This window comes from Aquarana catesbeiana, linkage group LG04, assembly GCF_042186555.1.
Source record: "Aquarana catesbeiana isolate 2022-GZ linkage group LG04, ASM4218655v1, whole genome shotgun sequence".
In the NCBI taxonomy this organism is placed as follows: Eukaryota; Metazoa; Chordata; class Amphibia; order Anura; family Ranidae; genus Aquarana; species Aquarana catesbeiana.
Window position 1 is genome coordinate 603,643,953 of NC_133327.1, and position 14,878 is coordinate 603,658,830.

A 14,878-nucleotide genomic window follows, 5' to 3' on the forward strand; every position below is an offset into this window, starting at 1 on the left:
GTCCGACGTGTTCGCCATGTCGCAGTCCCAATAAAAAATCGCAGATCACCGCCATTACTAGTAAAAAAAAAAAAATAATAATAAAAATGCCATAAAATGATCCCCTATTTAGTAGACGCTATAACTTTGCTCAAACCAATCAATATACGCTTATTGCGTTTTTTTTTAACCAAAAATATGTAGAAGAATACATATCGGCCTAAACTGAGGAAAAAAATTTTTTTTTTGTATATTTTTGGGGGATATTTATTATAGTAAAAAAAAATGCGTTTTTTTCAAAATTGTCGCTCTTTTTTTGTTTATAGCGCAAAAAATAAAAACCTGCAGAGGTGATCAAATACCACCAAAAGAAAGCTCTATTTGTGTGAAAAAAAGGACGTCAATTTTGTTGGAATGCGACGTCGCACGACCGCGCAATTGTCAGTTAAAGCGACGCAGTGCCGTATCGCAAAAAGTGCTCTGGTCAGGGAGGGGGTAAAATCTTCCGGGGCTGAAGCCGTTAAGCTTTGACCAAAAAAACCTGGAAGCTGATTGGTTTCTATGTAGAGCTGCACCAGATTTTGCACTTTTCAGTTTTATTAAATAAACCTCTGTATCGCGAGTTTAGGCTGTGACATAATTACTGGCCCTGACAATGGTGTCGCACTTTAGTATAAAGCTCCAGGATATTGATAGAACGATGTACTGCCTGTCCAGTAATGAACAGATTTTGTCAGAAAAAAAGTAGCCATTCCAGCTTCTTGATTGAAATACTCAAACTTATTCTGTTTTTTTTTTTCAGAAAAAATCCAGTTCACTTTCAGGAGTTCAGTCATCCCGGAGACAGTGATTACCGTGACAGTGGGAGTCAGGAAGATGACTATGACGACAGGCCAGAGTGTCCCTATGGTACTGATTGTTACAGGTAAGAATAAAGCTCCAGCACATTTTATATAATGTGATAGAATAATGCCTCATTACTTGCTCAGTTTTTTCAGCATCTGGCAATAGGGCTGATTGCATTCTTTGAATCTTCATCTTCTGTCACAGGATGTAAGGGGTTATGGTGTAATAATCTGGTATTGTTCTTGAGTATGTAATGCCAGTACTATTTTATGTCTTATGTAGTATCTTTTATTGGAAACAAAGGCAGTCACATAATCAGTGTTTTCCTATAATAGTTCCTACTTTACTCCTTTACATAACTAATTACATCTAAACAAATCATGCAGAGAATACTTTTTTAACCCCAAGAAAAATTACAGAACAGGCTACACTATGAAGAACTTACCTGACGTGCATTAACTATTCCATTCAGTACATTAAAGCTTTAGTTGTTTAGTTATCTTAAAGGGAAACTATAATGGTTTGGGGTCAATTTTTTCAGAGCAGTATGTGATGGCTAAAGAGACCACATAGGAACCTCGGGATTCCCAGAAATCATTATTCAGGTTCCTGTTTTTTTATGTGAAAAAATGTATATCTATAAGGTAGAACTGGATCCCCCAATCTTCCATTTTGGATAGAGCTTGTCAATAGAGCCTTACCTACAGTACAAACAAAATAACATATTCTGCTATAGGGGCTGTCCTAAGAAATTCAAGATAAAATTTGGTCAGGATGGATGTCAAAAGTTTTGGAGCATATAAAGCAGGGATATGAAATTAGCGGACCTCCAGCTGTTGCAGAACTACAAGTCCCATGAGACATTCAAGACTCTGAAAGCCACAACCATGACACCCAGAGGCGGAGGCATGATGGGACTTGTAGTCCCATCATGCCTCCGCATGATGGTCCGCTAATAGCATATCCCTGATATAGGGGATTGAATAATTTCATTTATGTATATACTAGCCATTTGACTGTATATTATGTTGATTTGGGGGTTTGGAGCGGTATAACTTTACCCTTGGCCCCAGTGCACTTCTTCGATCCCCTGCCTGTGCATGTTTGCCTCTTCATTGGTTGTTCTGGCATATACCAAAATACCTTATGTCTGGTTATCACCAGCTGTTGTTTTCTATACCTTTTTAACTGTTGGTTGTTTGTTTTAGGCACCTAAGGCCAGCCATAGAAGGTGTATCTTTCCTGCAACCATAGGCTGTAGGAAAGAAGTTTGCACAATTTCCCCATCAACATAGACAGTGCTGACAAGGGAGTCCATCCTGCCGAGCAATTGTCTGCTCTTGGCGGGGGCGGGCAGCGGAAGCCGTACCCGCCGGGAGAAGACGGTGATTATTGCTAGTGGCTACAGTGAATCCAGCAGGCTGGTCGTGCCTGAGTTGATCGATCGATCAACTTGGTACATTCAGCTTGCCCACAGGTGGTTCAAATCTCGGCCAGTTCTTGCTGAACTGGCTGAGATTTGAACCGTCTATGGTTGGTGTAACTCTGTTATGACCGAATGATTAGCCTGCAATTGAATATATGTAGATCTTTATTGTACTGTATTGTGTACTGCAGTGTACAAATGCCTATATATCTATGCCTTCTTTGTTATATCATGCAAAAAAGTTAACAAAATTATCTTTTTATAAAACTGAGACAGCATTGGAGAACCTGCCTGCTTTGAGGTATGCTTTATCTGACTGAAATCTCAGCCTGAACAAGATGCTGAGACACTTCTCCTAATGATTTACTTGCGTGTATATTTCACATCAAGCTTTTTTTTTTCAACAGAGGGGTTAATGGAATAGAGGAAAATGTAGGTCTAGGTTCACAGCTATGCGGCTGTGTTTGATGCGTTTTTAGGCACCTTTTTCAGTGCATAAACCAGCGTTTGTTATGCACTTTTGCATGCAGTTTTCATGCATTTAGCGTTTTACTTTTTTTTTTCTCTTTAAACGCACTGTAAAACACACTGTATAAAGTTGGTTGCTAAGAAGGGGGCCGGGAAGCTGGCCTCCATGTCCCTAACAACCGATGAGTCATCAGCTCTCAGAGGGATTCCCGCTGAAAGCTGAATTGAAAAAAATAATAAATTGCCAGGAAAAAAATGTGCGAAAAAACGGCGTGGGGTGCCCCCCAGGTCCATACCAGGCCAGGAAAATAATGTAAAATAGAAACGGCTTGGGGTCCCCCCCATAATCCATACCAGACCCTAATCCGAGCATGCCGCCCTGCAGGTCAGGAAAGGGAGGGGATGAGCGAGCGCCCTCCCCCCCCCCCCCGAAACATACCAGGCCACATGCCCTCAACATGGGGGGAAGCGCCTTTTATACCACAACGTTCGTCACATGGCTTCATTCCCCTTGAGAAAGTCACGTGACCTGTGACACAATGCGCCAGGAGGAGCCGGTGACGATACTTCCAGTGTCTCGTTACCCTGAATGTGTAGTGAGGAGGAGAGCTGTCCCAGTGCCAAACTAATTGTTCAAATGCGGTTTTATTTTTGCTCAAATGTGAGTGCATATTATTAATTAAAAGCAAGTAGTTTTTAAGCAATCTTGCGCGATGATGTTTTATTTGCTTTGAGAAATTGAATTTAGAGCCAAGGGGGTCTTTATTTGAGGTGAGCAGGCATTGCACACGGAGGTAGTGGTGATTATCTGTCACCACTTATTCCTTGCAGAGACTGACTGGGCTAAAGAAAAAATGCTTTTCAATTAGCCTGCACGGTGTACATGGCTCGGGACAACACTGAATTTTAGCCAGGATCAACAGAATCAATGAAAGTAATGACCAATCAGGACAGCCAGACTTTTCAGTGGCACCCCACATATATATTTATTTTTGTTTTGAGAAGTGCTTATCTAAATTTTTTATAAAAAAGAACTGATATTTTCTGGCAGTTTTTCTTGTACCAATGGAAAGGCACATAAACAATTAACACAACATGTTAGTGGTGTTATCCACATTACTATCTTGTTTGATAGGGCTGTGTAAATCTCTGGACTGAATGGACAGAAATACAAATGTTCTGGTAGGTAAAACATTCATGTATTTCATCCGTAGCTATTTGGAGTTCAGCTTTAAAAGTTTTTTTTGCAATAATATGATTTTTTTTCAAGTGTAACCACAGCTATTCTTTCATAAACTAGTCCTACAGGTGATACTTAAATTAGAATATCATGCAAAAGTTCATTTATTTTGCTAATGCAACTTAAAAGGTGAAACTAATATATGAGATAGACTCATTACATGCAAAGCAAGATAGTTCAAGCCGTGATTTGTCATAATTGTGATGATTATGGCTTACAGCTCATGAAAACCCCAAATCCACAATCTCAGAAAATTAGAATATTGAAAAGGTGCAATATTCTAGGCTCAAAGTGTCGCACTCTAATCAGCTAGTTAAGCCATAACACCTGTAAAGAGTTCCTCAGCCTTTAAATGGTCTCTCAGTCTGGTATAGTAGGAATCACAATCATGGGAAAAACTGCTGATCTGACAGTTGTGAAGAAAACCATCATTGACACCCTCCATAAGGAGGGAAAGCCTCAAAAGGTAATTGCAAAAGAAGTAGGATGTTCCCAAAGTGCTGTATCAAAGCACATTGATAGAAAGTTATGTGGAAGGGAAAAGTGTGAAAGAAAAAGGTGCACAAGCAGCAGGGATGACCGCAGCCTGGAGAGGATTGTCAGGAAAAGGCCATTCAAAAGTGTTGGGGACTTTCACAAGGAGTGGACTGAGGCTGGAGTCAGTGCATCAAGAGCCACCACACACAGACGGATCCTGGACATGGGCTTCAAATGTCGTATTCCTCTTGTCAAGCCACTCCTGAACAACAAACAACGTCAGAAGTGTCTTACCTGGGCTAAAGAAAAACAGACCTGGTCTGTTGCTCAGTGGTCCAAAGTCCTCTTTTCTGATAAGAGCAAATTTTGCATCTCATTTGGAAACCTAGGTCCCAGAGTATGGAGGAAGAATGGAAAGGCGCACACTGCAAGATGCTTGAAGTCCAGTGTGAAGTTTCCACAGTCTGCGTTGATTTGGGGAGCCATGTCATCTGCTCGTGTTGGTCCACTGTGCTTCATTAAGTCCAGGGTCAACGCAGCCATCTACCAGGAGATTTTGGAGCATTTCATGCTTCCTTCCGCAGACAAGCTCTATGGGGATTCTGACTTAATTTTCCAGCAGGACTTGACACCTGCCCACACTGCCAAAAGCACCAAAACCTGGTTCAATGACCGTGGGATTACTGTGCTTGATTGGCCAGCAAACTTACCTGACCTGAACCCCATAGAGAATCTATGGGGCATTGCCAAGAGAAAGACATGAGACCGAACAATGTTGAAGAGCTGAAGGCCGCTATTGAAGAATCCTGGTCTTCCGTAACACCTCAACAGTGCCACAGGCTGATAGCTTCCATGCCACCCCGCATTGAGGCAGTAATTGCTGCAAAAGGGGCCAAACCAAGTACTGAGTACATATGCATGCTTATACTTTTCAGAGGTCCGATATTGTTCTATGTACAATCCTTGTTTTATTGATTGCATGTAATATTCTAATTTTCTGAGATTGTGGATTTGGGGTTTTCATGAGCTGTAAGCCACAATCATCACAATTATGACAAATCATGGCTTGAACTAGCTTGCTTTACATGTAATGAGTCTATATCATATATTAGTTTCACCTTTTACGTTGCATTAGTGAAATAAATGAACTTTTGCACAATATTCTAATTTTTCGAGTATCACCTGTATGCCTGCTTTTGGACAAATTTAACTTCTTCTGACTATACTGGCCAGAGGTAAGGATGTTTCCCATACAAGCCTGTTTCATTTTAGCCCATGGGAGATTCATGTATATTTCATGGTTTTGTTGAATACATGAACACGTGTCCAACACTGTATTCTATTCTGCTTTCCTAATAAACCAACATGAACATTTTCCCTGTACCTCTGGAAGCTGTTAGTGTTAGGGCCCTTTCACACTGGGGCCGGGGCGGCGTCGGCGATAAAGCGCCGCCATTGTTAGCAGCGCTTTACCGTCGGTGTGCGGCCGCTAGTGGGGCGGTTTTACCCCCCGCTAGCGGCCGAGAAAGGGTTAAAACCACCGCAAAGCGCCTCTGCCTTGCCGGCGGTATAGCCGTGCCGTCCCATTGATTTCAATGGGCAGGAGCGGTGAAGGAGCGGTATACACTCCGCTCCTTCACCGCTCCAAAGATGCTGCTAGCAGGACTTTTTTTTCCCATCCTGCTAGCGCACCGCTCCAGTGTAATAGCCCTCAGGGCTGGAATTAAAGCAGTGGCACTTTCGGGTCGGTTTGCAGGTGCTATTATTAGCGCAATAGCGCCTGCAAACCACCCCAGTGTGAAAGGACCCTTAAGGTCACCCTACATTTGAACACAAGTCAAAAATGTTGGTACTAATGTTCTGGCAGGCACAGCCAGTCAGTGTTTATGTCTGAGCAGTTTGCTACACTTAGCTCCCTATTAAAGCAAAACCATGGGAATAATTAAAAAAAAAAAATTTTAATATATTTAACCACTTGCCGACCGCCGCACACTGATGTATGTCCTAACTTTGAGGGTGGATATCGTTGTTATGGCAGCAGCTAGCTGCTAGCTGCCATAACCCCGGTATCACCATTTTTGGCTGGTAATCGGCTACAAGATAAAAGTGGTCCCTGCGGCGGATTCGCTGCGAGATCACTTTTATTGGTGGCGGGAGAGGGGCCCCCCCTCCCGCCGTCAGTAGCAGCAGAGGCGCTCGCGTCCTGTCAGTGGCTGTGCATCGAGACGAGTGAAGGTAAGATGGCCCCCACCCGTCTCTATGACACTGCACGGCGGAAGTGACGTCTAACGTCACTTCCGCCCATGCTTCTTAAAGGCACATTTTTTCAATGTCATTTTTCGAATGACATTTTTTATTTTTTATTTTTTTATTGCATTTAAGTCCAAATATGAGATCTAAGGTCCTTTTGACCCCAGATCTTATATTTAAGAGGACCTGTCATGCTTTTTTCTATTACAAGGGATGTTTACATTCCTTGTAATAGGAATAAAATGAAATAAAATAAAAGTAAAATAAATTAAAAAAAAAAAATTTTAAAGCGCCCCGTCTCGACGAGTTCGCACGCAGAAGCGAACGCATACGTGCGTAGCGCCCGCATATGAAGACAGCGGTCAAACCACACATGTGAGGTATCGTCGCGACCAGTAGAGCGAGAGCAATAATTCTAGCCCTAGACCTTCTCTGTAATGCAAAACATGCAACCTGTAGAATTTTTTAAACGTCGCCTATGGAGATTTTTAAGGGTAAAAGTTTGACGCCATTCCACGAGCGGGCGCAATTTTGAAGCGTGACATGTTGGGTATCAATTTACTTGGTGTAACATTATATTTCCCAATATAAAAAAAAAAATTGGGCTAACTTTACTGTTGTCTTATTTTTTTATTTAAAAAAGTGAATTTTTTCCAAAAAAAGTGCGCTTATAAGACCGCTGCGCAAATACGGTGCAAAAAAAAGTATTACAATGACCGCCATTTTATTCTCTAGGGTGTTAGAAAAAAAATCAATATATAATGTTTGGGGGTTCTAAGTAATTTTCTCGCAAAAAAAACTGTTTTAAACATGTAAACACCTAAAATCCAAAACGAGGCTGGTGTAAATACAGTATATCCCATAATAGCCTCATGGATATACATTTACTTTGTGTGCGTCAAATGTCTTATAAATAAGAGGCTGCGCTGACCAAAATAAAACTATGTGAACACGGTAATATGTAGCAGCTAGCACACAAACAAACCAAGTTATATAGAATATATAAAAATAAACGTGCAGCGCTAACCAAAAAAGTGAGAATAGAAATAAAACAATGATGAAAGTGAATACAGTGAAATTGCTCAACACAATATACACCTGTGAGGTATACCCAAATGTCCAAAGTGAATACACTAAGTTCAAGAGTGTCCAGAGGTAAAAATTGGCCTCAACGTATTAAAGCCCAAAAAAAGAACACTGTTAATAGGTGGACATGGAAGGAGTCTTCTCAGACGAGAGAAATGCTTGAAAATAAGATGTTGACTGAAGACTGGATATCACAGCAATCAGAGGTAAAACGACATAAACTTGTAGAGTAAATACTCTTACCAGATCATGTGGGATATATCTGCCATACGGCAGTACATCTATCCGAGCTTGTGGGAATGATCTCCCATGTATTCTCCCCGGAGGTTCTCCCTAGGTCACAATCTCCAGTGGGTGAAGTTGGCCTGAGTCACGGTCACCGATAGCCAGGGCAGTCACCGGTGGAGGTTATCAGCTCGCTCACACATTCTCCCGTTCTCGGCAGGTTCAAGGGGTCAATTATGCCCCATCCTGGAAGTATTCATGGAGGAAAAAGAAAAAAAGGGGCTCCACATGGCGTAGGTCAAAAAATTTAAAGGGATTTATTGGATAAAAACCTTACAGATAAAAGTGATCACTGAATAAAAATCAATGGCAATGTGGGAAGCTCAAATTCCCTACGCGTTTCGACTCAAAAGCCTTCAACTGGGGCATAAAATGGATGGGGCATTTCTGACCCCTTGAACCTGCCGAGAACGGGAGAGTGTGTGAGCGTCAAATGTCTACCTTGTAAATACAGTAGTGACATCATCACTGTGCTTGCACTTACTGTAGCCTGTGCAGAGAGCAGAGCTGTGGGAGGCATCATACTTTACTGGCCACCTACAGAAAACTACAGCAGGGGCAGAGACAAGACCAGTTACACTGCACAAGGAAAGGGAGCAGCAGTGACTGGACTTTATTACAGGAAGATCCTGCACAGAGTCAAAGCTTAACACTGGATTACTGTACAGATCTGGAAGAAATACACAAAGCACACAAGATTCAAGTAAGATTGCACATGCTTCTTGTATTTAGACAATATTTGGTTATCCCAGAGTTCAGCTTTAACCATCTCAATACAGGGCACTTTCACCCCTTTCCTGCCCAAGCCATTTTTCAGCTTTCTGCGCTGTCACACTTTGAATGACAATTGCGCAGTCAAGCTACACTGTACCCAAATGAAATATTTATTATTTTTTCCCCACAAATAGAGCTTTCTTTTAGTGGTATTTGATCACCTCTGCGGTTTTTATTTTTTGCGCTTTAAACAAAAGAAGAGTGACAAGTTTGAAAAAAACACAATACTTTTTAGTTTTTGCTATAATAAATATCCATTTTTAATTTTTTTTAAAACAAATTTTTTCCTCAGTTTAGGCCGATATGTATTCTTCTACATATTTTTGGTAAAAAAAATCGCAATAAGCGTATATTGATTAGTTTGTGCAAAAGTTATAGCGTCTACAAAATAGGGGATAGTTTTATGGCATTTTTATTATTTTTTTTTTTACTAGTAATGGCTGCAATCTGCGATTTTTATTGTGACTGCGATATTGTGGCGGACACATCGGACACTTTTGGGACCATTCACATTTATACAGCGATCCATGCTATAAAAATGCACTGATTACAGTATAAATGTGACTGGCAGGGAAGGGGTTGACACTAGGGGGTGATCGAGGGGTTAACTGTGTTCCTAGGGAATGTTTCTAACTGAAGGGGGAGGGGACTTACAAGGGGAGGAGACAGATTGTTGTTGCCCTATACTGACAACACACATCGGTCTCCTCTCCTCTCTGACAGGATGTGGATCTGTGTGTTTACACACACAGATCCATGGTCCTGACTTGTTACCGCGCGCGCCCCCTGGTGGGTAGGGAACGCGAGGGCGTCATATGACGCCCTCCCAGAACGAGAGCCTGGCCGTCATATGACAGCCTGCGGGCGGCAAGCAGTTAAAGATCCACTGCTTCTGCAGAAACCATGTCTCCAGCGTTTGAACACTGATCATGCAAATAGGTACCAGAGGATGATGAAGTATGATTGTTAATGCACAAATGAGATTTGTGCTTATATTTTTATTTTATTTTATTTTATTTTATTTTTTATTTTTTATTTTTTTTTTTTTTTAATAGCGTAGTAAAGAATTAGAACATTTTCCAATATTTGGCTTAGGCAGAGAGTCTTGTGCATCACATGTAACTGGATTTAGTACTTGTTTAGACTGTCATGTAGGAGCTGGTAATTGTACTTTAACTCCTGAACACATAACACCAAACGTATCAGGCCTTGCGCTGTGATTGGTGCCAAAAGTCTCTGGTCCATGACCAAGTACATGCAGTGATATGGTGCCCATATTCCTACAGATCCTACAGAAATTTTTCAAGAGAATGTCAGAGATGACCAACATGAAACAAGTAACCATTTGAGACGTGTCACATGTTACAAGCAATCATTAAAAAATATATATCAACACCTTTCTTTAACCACTTCAACCCCGGAAGGTTTTACCCTGTTCCTTGCCAGGCCATTTTTTGCGATATGGCACTGCGTTGCTTTAACTGACAGTTGCACAGTCGTGCTATACTGTACCTAAATAAAATTGATTTGTACCTTTTTCCCCACAAATAGAGCTTTCTTTTGGTAGTATTTGATCACCTCTGCGGTTTTTATTTTTTTTGCGGTATAAACAAAAAAAGCCCGTCAATTTAAAAAAAAAAAAAAATATATATATATATATACCGGTGTATATATATATATATATATATATATATATATATATATATATATATATATATATATATTACTTTCTGCTATAATACATATCCAAAAAAAATAAAAATTGAGTTTTTATTAAAATAGTTTATAAATTATTTTACTAGTAATGGCGGCGATCTGCGATTTTTAACGGGACTGCAGCATTGCAGCGGACAAATCTGACCCTAAGTGACACTTTTTGGTGACCAGTGACACCAATACAGTGATCAGTGCTATAAAAATGCACTGATCACTAGCAGGGAAGGGGTTAACACTGGGGGCGATCAAGGGATTAAATGTGTTCCCTGTGAGGTGTTCCTAACTGTAGGGGGAAGTGTTACCTGGAGGAAAAGAGAGATTGTGATTCAGCTTAGCTGAAACCCGACCTCTCACTTTTCCTCAGCGATGTGCTTTGTTTACATTGGCACCCCGCTGATCCGTCTCTCCTGTGAACGAACGGCGGATCGCTGCAGCCGCCGAACACACTGATTGCCTCCCACTGTGTCCAATCACAGCAGGAGCGTTGCGCCGGTGGTGCGCGCACACTCCCTAAACCGCATGCACAAAATAACATACAGGTACGTGATTTTGTGCACCAGAGCTCACAGCATAATAAATTCAACAATAGTTGAGACATTGTTATGTAACCAGGATAAGTGACCATTTGTAGCATAAAAATGTTTGACTCCAGATAAGACTTTAACCCATCCCTGTGGTCTCCAACACTTCTTAATCCCAAGATCAAGTGTTTCAGTTATGATCCCACCTCAAATGCATTGTAATGGCTAGAAGATTGAGTTGGAGCATCTCCAAAACTGCAGCTCTTCTGGATTGTTCCCAGTCTGCAGTGGTCACTACCTACCAAAAGTGGTTCAAGGAAGGAAATCCTGTGAACCAGTGACAAGGTCATGGGTGGGCAAGGCTCATTGATGCACGTAGACTAACCCCTTTAGACTGATCCAATAGAAGCGCTACTGTAGCTCATATTGCTGAAAAAGTTCATGCTGGTTCCAATATAAAGCTGTCAAAACACACAGTGCATCATAGTTTGTTGCATATAAGGCAGCGTAGCAGCAGACCGGTCAGAGTGTCCATGCTGACTTGTGTCCACAGCCAAAAATCCCTACAATGGGCATGTGAGCATCATTACTGGACCATGGAGCAATGGAAGAAGGTGGCCTTGTCCAATAAATTTGAAGAATGGTTTGAGAAACACAACAAGTTTAAAGTGTTGACTTTGCCTTCAAATTCTAAGGATCTAATTCTAATCGAGCATCTGTGGGGGATGTGCTAGAAAAAGCATGTTGGGTCCATGGAGGCCCCACCTCACAAGTTACAGGACTTAAAGGATCTGCTATTGACAGCGCAGTGACAGATACCACAACATACCTTTAGAGGTGTGGTGGAGTCCATGCTTCGATGGGTTATTGTGGGCGGTCATAATCTTATGACCGAGCAGTGTATGTCACATGATCAGTATGAATGGAAATGTAGGGTTGTTTACATTAATGCCCTTGTGGGCTACCTGTCTAATTAGAATTTTTATGGAGTTTTACTGACCTTAGACTTGGACTAAAGGGCTTACATAGCAGGGCTCACCTCCTGTAGTGGGCACAGGGTGCCTACTCTGTTTTACACTTTTTCTTAAAGCGGTACTGAATTTTTGTCTGGTGATTATTTCCAGAGGCTGTAGAAAACCTGACCTGAGTTTTACTAACACATAATTTTATATGTGCGTAATATGTGCCAGCTTTACTGCAATATAGCTTCTCTTTTAGAAACTATAGCTTGTTGCTTTTTTCTTACATGGACAGCACATTTTCTTTTCTATAAGTTCTATATTAATTATCACTTAGCCATTTCAGTTCAGTTTGTTCTTATTAACAGGATAGTTGTGAACTCTATAATAAAAGATGAATGTGATTACGAAGAAGTTCATCCTCTGGTCTTTGATTCTGCAACTGTACAACATGACACATTGAGAGAGGTCTGTTGAATTGACAGACGGAGAGATCTGAGATCTTCAATTTAGATATTTTACAGGAAGTAAGAAAATGTAAGGGAATAATAGTAGCCTTAATTATTTTATATTGCCCACATTCACATTAGGTCTGTATCCATTTTTTTAAATTTGAGATTTTTAGTCGTGCTTTTTAAATATGTTTTTACAGGATACAATGTCCATTGAAAGTGTTGTTTGATTTGATCAAAAACACATTTTTTATTATTTAAAATGTTTATATAACCATTTTTCGCAACAGTTGTTCAATCTGCCACAAATGATACAACCACCCTTGCAAACAGAAAAAGTGTAAGCCAGACTCCTTTATAACTTCCTCTTCTACCCAGCATGTATTAACTATTATTCCTTGCCTTATAACATTTTTTTACCTCAGCGACTTTAGTCCTTTTTACTCTGCTGCTTGAGCTGGTGTCTAAATTGCAACTATCCTCATTAGCTATTCCTCAGTACTAGCTTTGGAGTCTCAAACCTACTGGATTGGATGTGCAGGGCTAGCCTAGAATTAAATTGGGCTCTGGGCTCTGCATTATTGTGCTTTATAAATATGGGTGAACTGTGTTAGTTAACCATGGAGGGTTTTTCAGGTCCAGAACCTTAGCACAGCCTTAAGTGTGACCCTGTCTTTGATTTACTTAGTGAGTAAAGCTGGTTGGGCTAAAGCACCAAGAACTACCTCACTGTTTGCAGAAGTGGGTGTCTTTTTACATTTCCCATCACTGTCTGTGTTACTGTGGTGAGGGTTATGACTGGAGGGAACAACCACTGACATAATCCACTGGGTGGAGTGCCACTCACATGCAATCCACGCTCTGCACTCTCTTTCCTGCCATTAAGCCTGGAGGGAGCCCTATTCCACTGTGGTTCCTGCTTCTGAAGCACCATGTGGATCTCTGGTCTGTGGTCTGTTCCCACTGCCTGCCTACAATGACCTGGTCCCCTCTAACCACCTAAAACCCTCATCAACACCAGATGGCTGGGTTCTTGAGCACCTGAGGCCTTGCCTCACGTTGATCCTGGTTGCATTAGCACTATGTTTCTGTGTGATTTTGCTAAGACATACAGAACACTGTTGCAATTTCCATAAGTGACCTGAGCCTGTACTCTCATTTTTCTTGGGGCATTTACTCAGGTATACCAAGAGGGATGATGGACCCCCTATTGTTATAGGGTTATCATTATCAAAGTGTTCCTAAAAGATTGACTGGGACCAGTTCCTGCTGTTCCTAACCTAACAGGGACCTGACCCCTCAGTGTGCTTTGGGGATACGTTCTACTTCTCAGAGTGCTGGACATTGTCCTCCCTAATGCCCTTTCCTGGCAACCCCATTGTTGGGATGCTTAGTGGAACTTTCTTAAGAGGATCATCCTTTTGTACCCTCTTACCTTTTACATTCGGGGGGAGCCAGCAATGTTGCTATATGAAAGTATTGCTCAGGAATAATTTTTACTGTAATACCACTTTATTGTTTAATACCAACTCTTATGAAAAGTTAACTAAACTAAAGAATATACTCACCTCCCCCAAGTATTTTGTCACTCACAGCTGCCACCACAACTGCAGTGTTATTCTTGAAACATTTTGCCTCTATTGCGTGCTATAGATCAAATTTTGTAATCCCAGTTACCTTATAGCTTCTCTCCCAAGCCTCTTGCAAGTTCACCACTTTTCTCTTTAATACTGACTCCTCTGACAGGTTCCTGTTTTTTTTATATTTTTTGGAAATAGTTTTTATTGAATGTTTCCAAAATACAATTTTGCAAACATACAATGCATACATTGTTGAGTTTATTTAGATAATAGGTTGTACAGGAAATAATTACATGTACTTTGAACTCGTATTGGTAGTATGAAACATTATACAAGAAAAAGTAATACGTATATGCATTGGCATTGTAGGAGTTGGGTTTAGAAAAACAGGGGGAGAGGAAAGGGGAGCAACAAGGGTGGGGGAAGGGAGCATAAAAGTGAGGTCCACCAGTTAGTCTAATTTTTAATTCAGGGTTCCTGATTTTTTTTAACACATTTATCTGTTGATTAACTTTTATTTATGCTATCTAACCCTTTAATTCTATTAGGATCCTAATCAATATTTAGAGCTCAACTCCAAGATTCACTCAACTCCTCCAAATATATTGTCACCTGCAGCTGCCACAACAGCCACAGCGTTATTTTTGAAAGATTTGCCCTCTGTCGCTGTATATTGAATTTTGTAATCCTTGTGGTGATGTCATCACTTTTCTCCTGAACAGCTTGAAATGCAGATTTGTGAAGCTCTGTTGTGCTGCTGATGTAATTTCCTCAAACTACATGTCCCACGCTTCCAATGAATCCCAATTGCAAAGGGGA

The 14,878-nt window shown here is 40.9% G+C and overlaps 1 protein-coding gene across 1 annotated transcript in view; it reads left to right on the top strand.

Annotated features, from left to right (window-relative positions):
• The window catches only part of APLF (aprataxin and PNKP like factor), a 369,085-nt gene that overhangs the window by 296,963 nt on the left and 57,244 nt on the right, over positions 1–14,878 (top strand). The window contains exon 8 of the mRNA XM_073628226.1: positions 782–904. Within this exon, the coding sequence (XP_073484327.1) occupies positions 782–904 (123 nt within the window). The remainder of the gene's footprint in view (positions 1–781; positions 905–14,878) is intronic.